Raw genomic sequence first — 10413 nt, 5'->3', positions numbered from 1 at the left:
GTGTGTGTGTGTGTGTGTGTGTGTGTGTGTGTGTGTGTGTGTGTGTGTGTGTGTGGTGACACACAGATTGCTGCTTCCTCCAGTTTTTCCCACTAAAAGCTTCACTTCCTGAATGTTTGATCTTGGGTCTGACATGATGAGAGGACACAGAGGATGGACAATGGATAATTACAAAATTGATTTATAAGAAACAAAAATTGTCTAATTAGCCTCTCAAAACACACAAAAAAAATAAAATTAATCCTTTAAAATCCACCTGTGTGTCCTCCATCATGACTGTTGGTTAACCTGGACTCCTCTAACCTGACGATGTGTTTTTATCCTTTTTCTGCAGACTCAACCAACTGTGACTCAGCTAAGATAAAGGTAACAAAACACGCGCACGCACACACACACACACACACACACACACACACACACACACACCTGTTTGGAACATTTTAAAACATCATGTTGTAAAAACAATGGCGGTGTTTCAGTGAGACCTTCTCTTCCAGCGGATGTGGGGCTCCAAGAAGGACCTGACAGCCAAGGACTTCCTGGCCCTGTCCATCATGTCCGCRGTCACGGGACGCAAGCGCAGGAAGCGCCGCAACGCCCGCCGCGTGGGCAGCAGTACCGACGACGACTCCGAGCACGAGCCCTTCAGAGCCGAACACCCGGGGACGGAGGAGGAGGAGGAGGAAGAAGAGGAGTCGCAACCTGTGGGAGACACCGCTCCTCGAGCAGAAGGAGAGGAGGACGAGGATGAGGAGGAGGAGGAAGAGGAGGAGGAAGAGGAGGAGGAGGAGGAAGAGGAGGAGGAAGAGGAGGAGGAAGAGGAGGAGGAAGTTGAAGGAGTGAAAGAGGAGGCGGTTGTGCCGTGCTGCAAAGAGGAAGAGGAGGCCGGAGGGGAGCAGGCGGCCACGTTGCTGCGGGAGGAGGGGGCGCAGGCGGAGGTGAAGGGGCGAGCGCCGGAGGACGCCCGCTCCATCGTCTCCGGTTACTCCACCCTGTCCACGCTGGGGCGGAGCTTGGGGTCGGAGGGCCGAGGCGAGGATGCGGACGACGAGCACAGCGAGCTGGTGAGTGAGACGGACAACGAGAGCGGCTTCGCCTCGCGCTCGCTCACCCAGGAGAGGCCCAGCAAACAAACAACAACAACAGAGCCCGCCCCCGTCCCGCGCAGCTTCCTCTACTCGCACTGCAAGCCCCCCAMCCTGGCTCTGAGCCCGCCCACTCCTGTCACTCACGCCCCCGACCCCGCGGAGAGGAGCGACAGAGGAGCGCGCTCCACCACGCCTTCGTCGTCCTCCTCCTCCTCCGCCGCTCACCGCCTGCACTCGCGGCCCTCCTTCAACTCGCACAAGCTGATCCAGTGCGACACCCTGGCCCGCAAGAAGCTCAAGACCCGGTCCCAGGACCTGGCCGAGTCCCTGGAGGAGGGCTCCGGGTCGGAGAGGCCGCGGAGGGACTCATCCAGAACCAACCCGTCCTCCAGCAGCAGCCAGGAGAGCCTGCGGCCGTCCCGCTCCGGACCCGCCCTGCGGCCCAGCGAGGCTGCCTCCTTCGCCCCGGCCGGCCCCGGCGGCGCCGGGGGGAGGTCCCTGGCGGAGCAGGTGCGGGCCCGGCTGCTGGGCTCGGCCGACGACCTGCGCAGCGTGGGGCTGAGGAGGCAGCCGTCGCCCGAGACGCGCCGCAAGAAGCGCGTGTGGCGCCGGCACACCGTGGTGGCGTCCCCCACGGAAGCGAGCGAGAAGAGACCCCCGTTGGTGAAAACACGAGACGTGCCTCAGGACGGGCTCGACCCGGGTCCGGTTCCACGCCAAACCCCCACCTCCAGATTCCACCAGTACCTCTGAAAGGACCGCCGAGCTGCCGGACGACATCATTCCACTGCTGCCAAAACTGATTTCTTCTTCTTCTTCTGCTCATAAAAAAGACGCAGACGTGGCCACGCCTCCTCACGGCCAGTGTCAGTTTCACAAATCTGAGTCTCCTCCCACTTCCTGTTCGGCTCACAGGTGAGAAATTAGAGTTCATTGAGAAAAATGGTGCTTCGAGTCGAACTGAGGGTCGTTCAGAATCGTCTGTTACTCACAGCAACGCAAACTAAACCGATTAAAAAAAAAAGTTTCCTCTTCAGCTGATTTATTTATTTTAATCAGTCTTCCTGAAGCGCTCCGGACCGCAGAAACTGTAAAACTCTAATTTATGCTCAGCTTCTCAGTGTTTGTGTTTACGCAAAAACAACAGCAAACTGTGGTCACGTGTGAGCGTTCAGGCGGAAAAATGTTTTGTAACATTTTGTACAAAGCCTCGCTAAGTTAACCGTGTAAATATCTTGTTTTTTAGTTGTTTTTTTATGGTTTACAGTCATTTCTTTCAAGACTTGAAATGTTTTTTTTCTTAATATATATTTTTTTGTTTATATTCTCTTAAAATATAAATATATATTTTATATTAAAGTAAAAATAAAGACTTTTATTGGGATCGAACCTTTTTGTTCCAAAACTCGCTCCTTTTGCTGGTTTACAACACTGTGCAGAAAACCTTTAACTCACCTGAAGGATTCAAGAAAAATGTAATTTTTGCAGACATCAGAGGTCGTTTAGAACCTCGGTTCTGAAAATAATCATCTGCAAATCTTGTATTAAATGTTGAAGCTAAGAAATTATTCGATTTTATGAAAATAATCAATTAAAATCTGGTGAAACTGAAACGAGAAGAATCTCCTCTTGTTTGCTGGATTGTTTGTTTCTCGATGAACTAAATGTGMTTTTTTTATTTAACCTTTATTTCACCAGGAAGAACATTAAGAACAGTTTCTTATTTATGACGTTGACCTGTAAATGTTTTAAATTGATTCGAGGTCTGGACTGCAGGCGGACCTGGTCCAGAACCTGGAATCTAATTTGGCATCGTCTTGCTGAAATGTGCAAAGCCTTCCCTGAAAATCATATAATTTGGATGATAGCTGATGTTCTAAAACCTGTTTATACTTTTTTTTTTACATTGACTGAATCACTAATGTACCCCTATACCATTAGAGAGGCAGGCTCCCCCCCAAAAAAATATTTATGTGAGCCATCACATCGAAACCAGGATTAAGTCCAAAAGTGGAGAAACAGGCAGATATAGGTTTTTGATTTAAACTTGTGTAAAAATTGCATTTTGTCCAAATGTAATGAATTAATGTCTTATGAATGTATCATTTGAATGAACTGTCTGAAATATAATCCTAAAATAAATTTTGAAGCATTTTTTTGAGCTGTAGCAACAAGAAAAACTGATTTTGAAGAAAAACGCCTTAAAATTTAAAATTTTTCCTTGTCAGCTGGCCATGTTTTGTTTCTTTCCTACTGAGAAATCATAATATACATATATTTGATGTTTCCTCTTTATATTAACATCAAAAATTACTCTATAAACTTACATAAAATTAAGAATCAGACCAAACAGTTATGTATTATCATAAACAACACGATAAATTAAGTCATATCTCTGGATTAGCTTATATCAGATGATCCTGGTATCAAAATGTAGCTTTTAAAGCAGGAATCTGAAAATGTAATTGGGTCGTTTTTGGCAAAATTTCACTTAATCCTCATTTCGATATGATGGGTCACTTATATTTATTGATATTATGAACAGTAAATGGGATATTTTACCATTAAGGAGCTTTATTCTGAAAGTATTCCCTGTATTTGTTGCAGTTAATTACTTTTAAAATGAACTTTTTATACCTTTATATGTTACCAGTTAACATAATTAATCATGGCTCCTCTTTTGTTATGAGATTTGCAGATTGTTCTGTTTGTATTTGATTTTTTTCAGAATCGGGGTTTCCGTAGCTCGCCTGGGTGAAACCTGAGCTCGTCGTTTTGGTGTTTGTTTGGGATTAAAGATCGTAAAGGTGTAGCGCAAACAAACAGGTCTGTTTTTTTCACCCGTCTGCACGTTTTGTCACCTCGGAGCGGCGTTACGACCAGGAGTATTGGTACAACTGAGAATTTAGTTTCTAGATTTTCTCTGGAACAAAAGGTGCAACTTATTATCTCACCAAAATTATCCTGATTGAGAAGCTCCTGTCTGGTCTTACCTCAAGATTCTTCAAGTGCCTGATTTATGAAAAGATTTTGTTTTTGTTTTTTGTCGTTTTCGGGTCATCCTCCAAAGTAGCTTATGGTAAAACCGACCCAAAGACGTGTACGTGGATCGAGCGAAGCATTTGAAAAAAAWAAATAAAGCAAGCACACTTCAAGCCAAGGATTCAATCTATGCACTCGCTCTTTGGCGCTAACAGCTGCTGCTAAAAGGAGCTTTTTTTTTATTATTATTATTCGTCGTGTGAAAACGGTACACCTGTTTAAAAACCCTGAAACTACATCGGGTCGAACCAAAAACATCCAGTTTCCTCACAGCCCGCATCAGTTTGTCTAAAATGTGATTTTTACCTAATGTTTTATTATATTAATCCTTTGTTTTGTACATACTGTCTTAATAACATATTGTATTGTGTACATTTGGAAACGCTTTACTGATGTAAAAAAAAAGAAATGACTGGACTAAAACATGGTTTTCCTCCGCCTGTTTGCTTTAAAGCAAGTTATATGTAAATAAACAGAAGTATGTTTAAATGAGTTCTGTGTTTAATTTCGCACTTCAGGAAGCTTGAGGCAGAATGGCGCCCTCTGGTGGCGGCAGGCGCAAAACACGTCTTTATCACATAAAAGGAAATGGTTTTTTATTACTTCTCTGTTAGCAGAAAATCTCCTGAACCACTGCATGAATTTCAATAAAACTCAGAAGGAAGTAATCACCAGATGTGCTGCTGCAACTGATTAACTTCTGGGGTTAGCTCCTTTCAAGATGGCCGCCACAGTGCAACAAAAATGGCTCCAACTCTTGCTTGTTTTGAAGATATTAACCTGAGATTTTGTGCAGTAGTAGCAGAGACTGGTCCATATTATGAGAGCCACCGGATAAACTTTGTTAGCAAAATATCTCGTGAACTATACAATCAAAAAATTTGAAATTTGTAGAAATTTTGCTAAACTTTGTAAATGAGATTCACTTCTAACACATAAGGAAGGCTTCAGCTCCCTGTGTTAGCAAAATATCTGCACATTTTTATGGCTATGCTAAGCTTTGAGTCGACCTAATGCAAAATGGCTACTATTAACTAAAAAAAAAAAGGCTAAAACTGTGTTGCAGATGAGCTACAATCTGACAGAAACTAATACCAGAAAGCACCAGTTGGTGCTTCTTCCTGCTGTTTCATTGATGAATCTCAGGGGTGTAAGATCTCCAGACCCTGCATGGTCCACAACACAATAGCTCCAATCAGAACTTCTCTTTTATTTTAACCAATTATGACACACAACTGTTAAAATGTTAAATCTGGGGCTTCAGCACGAAAAAAAAAAAAAGATAAATGTTAATTTCAGGCCCAATTAATCTCTGGTTTCAAGGAATTACAATTTTTTTTTTAATAATTAAAACATGAAACAGTTTGTCAATGGATATGCCTACAAAGTCGACCTGGAAAAAAATCCAACAAAAATATTGTTTAACATCTCTTAAAAAAACATTAAAAAGTACTCATTGAAAAGTCATGAAAACCAGACATTTAAATAAAATAAAAACATAAAAAAATGCACATTTTTTCATGTTTGAGGGTCTTTAAATTGAACATAGGCAGTTTTTAATAACCTTTCAGGTGGTTCTTAGCAGACTCCGCTTTGTTTACGTTGAGTGCAGACCCGCATTTTATGTTTATATTATCTGTAAAATTGGATTTCACACATCACCATTTGATATGATTCAGGATTAACTTATTAGCAATGAATACCTTTAATTTTTTTCATATTTACACTTCCTGTTTGCACAGGTCAGATAGAAAATAAACAAGTAGGCAACTTCATGTCCAAAAGACAAAAACTGATACAAACTCTGACATGTTTTTGTTGTTTTTAATGCAGCAGTCCCGTGTTTTTTTTTTTTAACCTTTATTAAAAACGGATGTGAAGTCCTTTACTTGGCGGGGACCTGGCCCCGGTCCTTGTTGGGCTGGTTCTGCAGGAGCAGCTCCGTGTTCTCGGCTCTCAGTCTCTCCAGCTCCAGCTCCATCTCCCGGATCCGGACCTGGGAGCCGTCCGGGGCGGCGCGCCTCAGCCGGTTGTTCTCCTCCTCCAGCCGGGACATGCACTTCTCCAGCTCCAGGTACTCCTGCACCAGCTCCTGCTTGGTCATGTTCTGCAGGCTCTCCACGTGGTACATCTCGTAAGTCTCGGAGAAGTCCCGCTGGAGGAACTCCCCGCCGGCGTTCCCGGGCCTCCCGATGCCGTCGCTCCCGCCGCCGCTGCCTTCGTCCTCGTCGTCCTCCTCGTCGAGGAGCTCCTCCTCGCTGCCGGTGTCCTCCGCCCCCAGCGAGCGCCGGACCCCGGTCTCGGTGTTGAGGTCCGGCTCCTCCCGGTCGTGCTCGTCCATGAGGAACTGGGTGGTGTTGTAGGGCGCGACCGGGAGCCCCTTGGCGAACATCTCCTCCCTCATCCGGGAGGCCCTGACGGTCTCCCGCTCCTCCAGGGCTTTCTTCTCCTCCCAGGACAGTTTGTTGTACGGCTTCCAGTTGCGCTTCTTCTTGGAGGTCCCGCGCCGGTGCTTCTTCTTGCCGGGGCGCGCGTCCAAGCCGGTGTCGGAGTCGACGAGCGAGCCCTCCTCCTGGACCCGGTTGCTGAAAGCCCCCTTCGGGCGCGGATCCCCCAGCGGGTGACCGTCGTGAGGCTGAGCTGCATTTCCGGATGCCAAGGCGGGACACACCTCCCTCTGTCCGCCTTTCGTTTGCCAGAACTTGTCGGTGTTGACATCGTCGCAGCTCTCCGCCCGCCGCCGGTGGTTCTGCGCTCTCTGGCGCCCCCTGGCGCCGTTTTGCGGTAAAGCGTGGTTGCCGGCCGGGAGATGCTCCGACTCGTCCCCGCGGGTCCCACCTGACGGGCTGCCTAAAGTACCCAGGTGAGGGCTCTGCTCCATCGGCTCTGCCATGATCCTGACGATCTCTTCTGTTGGTTCCTCCGTTTAGCACATTTTAGTTCATTGTCTTAAAAAAACTGAAAGCCAAAGTCTGCTTTAAAAAAGGCGGATAAACTTATTTTTGACCCTCCTCCGACCGAACAAAAAAAAAAAAAAACAGAGCAAGTTTAAAGAAAAATATGCGATAAGTTTTAAAATGGACTCCCGTAAAGTCAAAAAGTGAACTTCCGAAGAGTAAACACTTGTTACTCCTCCAAGGGTTTGTCGGAGCAACTGTCGCTAACTACCATTAACTGTTTCGTTGCCGTCAGCGCTCACGCTGTCCCAGAGACCGCGTTTCACCGCCACAACAATGTCCAGTGTGCTACTAGAGGAGAGGCAGCTCCTGATTTTATACCAACTCCGCCTCCGACCGTGCGCATGCTTCTTTTCGTAGCGCCGGGTGCATTGTGGGAAATGTCGTTTTAACGACGTCTCAAGCTAAAAGCTCCAACACGGCCGTGAACTACATAATCCACAAGCASGTTTGGATCGATGCGAGTTTCGACCAATAGAAATATAGGATCTGATGCCCTGCTAGCCCCGCCCTGCTCGTTCCTGATTGGCTCGCAGGGTAGCTTTGCTGTTGCTAAGCTTGAGTTATTTTCTGACAGGGCGGTCTTGCTGTCAATCATCTGAGCGTAATCKACACCGAAAAAAGCAGTCCCGGGCGTTTTTTGTGGACTGTACCATTGCAGCGAGAGGGTTAAATAATACAGACAACAAAATACAAGTTTGACTCAGCGACTTTTATTCGACATCTTCTCGAATCAGCAATATATAACCATGTATATTATTTGAAAAAAAATAAAGTTTATGTTTTGTTGCGAGCACACCGTTCACAATAAAATTAATAATACAGTAAAAATACACCGTTATTTGAAGGCAAATGGAACAATCCATCTACGAAATATAGTCCGTTTTCAATGTTCCTATCAGAAAATAAGTATTAACATTTCGTTCTTTAAATTAAATTATTTTTAAGCATCTGCGTATTAAAACGCAGCTTTCAAACAATAAATTTTTAGCGAATAAATGTTTCCGTTTCGGTGGACCGTGCGGTGCGGAGTGATACGTCGAAGGGCAGCGGCTCTGGGGGGAACTCTACGAGCAGCGTAAACAAACGACATTTATTGTGAAGCTGCAAGAACGATCAGAACCTCGAACCCCTCGTTGTCAAAGGGTGGGTCAGGCGATCTCACACTCGCTCAGTAATCCTTTTCTCAACGGACGGAGTGGTGTAGATCAGTTTTGGTGTTTTGTTTTTAGTCGCAGCCCCAAATTACGCACCCGTTTACACGGAGTTAACGTTAGCCGAGCGTAGTTAGCAAATGAGCGCTAGGTTATCGCTCGCAAACTAAACACCAAAAAACATACAAAAAAAYTCATACTGTGTGAAGTCAAATGCCCTAAAATAAAACAACCTTAAATCCTCGGCATGATGATGTTGCAGGAAATAGTTCCTTTCAGATGAAAAACGTCACATTGTACATGAAGCTAGGCTAACAACTAGCTCGTGCTTCGGTGCTTCGTTCTTGTAAAAGAAGATAAATGTAAAGACTATATTAAATAAAAGCGTTTTTTATTAACACACAGCTGTCGACACAGCMTAATCTATCACACAAATTTATTACAACACTTAAAAACACGAACATTAGCGTTACGCTAAKTAGGCCAACGTGTTCGCCACGCCTCCGTTTAATTCCTGGATTATGTTTTCATTGCGACTTTCCTATAAGATCATTACAGTTAAATCAATGCACTTCTGTGCCAAAAAAACACGACCAAACGGGCCGAACGCATCGCCTCAACATCGTGTTACCAACTAAAGAACAGGTCCTGTGCATGGTTTTAAGTCACACGACAGACTTGCACAGATCCAGGAAGTAGTCGCAGCCTCAGCGTCCAAGGAACCACAGAATCTTTGCTTTAGTTAGCATAAAATTAGTACGCTCTTATTTTGTTTTACTTGATTTTATGCAATTGTTTTTCAGAKTTCGTTGCTGTTTTTAGATTGGGCACAATAGGAGTTCAGTAAACGAGAACATATAAAGAACTGTAATGTAATTATCTTGACATTTTTATTGCTATATTGTACATTTTTCCTGAAAATAACATCGAATGCCTTGCAGATGTCTAGAGTTAGTAGGTGAACTCTTTATTTTTATGTGTGCAAGCTGCACACTCATGTAGAAACCCAAATAGTTCCTTAACAGTGGTTACAATGCAGTTTTTCTTTTAAGTGCAGAAACTGGTTATTTAGTATTTTATTTGGAACTGAATGGTGTCCTCGTTCTAACRCTGCTTGTAAACAACAGGAATCCAGTGGCTACAAACAAGACAGCATAACTATTTCTAACAGAAGCAGGGCCCAGTTTCACCTCTGGCAAATTGTCAGGCTGAACTAGGAATCCTTTGAGGGGGAGAGAGAGAGTGAGGTGACACGCTCCAGTTAATGAAAAACCTGACGACTGGTAAGGAAGTGGAGATCACACCAGGGTATTCTCAAATCCAGGAGTGGTGCAGCTACACTGTCGCTCCTGCAGAGATCACAGCCTGGGAGGATTACCAACCATGACTTAATCTCTCACTCGGCATAACGTGGTTGTTGCTGCTGTTGAGAAAAGATGAAAACAGTTTGGGTGTGTTAACAAGGCTCAAAGTCAAAGAGAGATTTATGAAAAACCTGTGCTTTGTGTGTTTGGATCTCTGCAGGTTTCTGTCAACGCCTGCCTTATAACTCCTTTATTGGAGATTTACTGCTCAGTCTGGACTCTTGTATTTGTGCAGGAGTGGTAAAAAGCACATCCTTTTGAAAATCCATGCAGACAACATGTGCAAAAGGCATCAAAAGATGAAATGGATTTGCAGAATTGTTGAAGTCTGGCAACTCACCCAAACCACCAGCAGGGGGCGCCCGAGCCTCGTTTACTGGTGTAAAGTACATGTTTGAACACACACACACACACACACACACACACACACCACGTGGGGACCTTCCATTGACTTCCATTCATGTTTTTTAGACTTTATAGCCTAACCCTGARCATGTACTCTAAAATTAAGCTCACAGAAACTTACCTGACCCTAAAACTAACCTAAACCTTGGTCCTAAACCTAACCCCACACCTGTAACATGCATTTGGACCCCCCCACGATTCACCTGGCTGCTTTTTTTTGTAAAAAATACCCCATGTTGTAGGAAAAACCCGTACACACACACACACGTTTGTTTCTCGACCCGTGGGGACCTTCCATTCATGTTTTTTAGACTTTATAGCCTAACCCTGACCATATACTCTAAAATTAACCTCACAGAAACTTACCATGCATTTGGACCCGTGGGGACCTTCCATTCATGTT

The 10413-nt window shown here is 44.8% G+C and overlaps 2 protein-coding genes across 2 annotated transcripts in view; one reads left to right on the top strand and one right to left on the bottom strand.

Moving 5' to 3' along the window:
- arhgap23a (Rho GTPase activating protein 23a) overlaps positions 1-3249 on the top strand; it is a gene marked incomplete at its 5' end in the record, with an annotated part of 16368 nt that extends 13119 nt beyond the window's left edge. The window contains 3 exon segments of the mRNA XM_014022536.1: positions 335-366; positions 498-787; positions 818-3249. Coding sequence (XP_013877990.1) covers positions 335-366; positions 498-787; positions 818-1841 — 1346 coding nt within the window.
- A 2686-nt stretch (positions 3250-5935) lies between these two features.
- hexim1 (HEXIM P-TEFb complex subunit 1) lies at positions 5936-7379 on the bottom strand. The gene has a single exon (XM_014022547.1). The coding sequence runs from the start codon at positions 7021-7023 to the stop codon at positions 6016-6018; it is 1008 nt and encodes a 335-aa protein (XP_013878001.1). The 5' UTR covers positions 7024-7379; the 3' UTR covers positions 5936-6015.
- Positions 7380-10413: the final 3034 nt, after the last annotated feature.

The sequence above is a fragment of the Austrofundulus limnaeus genome, unplaced genomic scaffold (assembly GCF_001266775.1).
Source record: "Austrofundulus limnaeus strain Quisiro unplaced genomic scaffold, Austrofundulus_limnaeus-1.0 Scaffold4, whole genome shotgun sequence".
NCBI lineage: Eukaryota > Metazoa > Chordata > Actinopteri > Cyprinodontiformes > Rivulidae > Austrofundulus > Austrofundulus limnaeus.
The sequence above is the reverse complement of the archived record's forward strand: the minus strand, read 5'-3'. Positions and strand labels throughout refer to the sequence as shown.

Coding starts and splice junctions, on each gene's coding strand:
- hexim1 (XM_014022547.1), bottom strand. CDS start 7,023: ATGGCAGAGCCGATGGAGCAGAGCCCTCACCTGGGTACTTTAGGCAGC.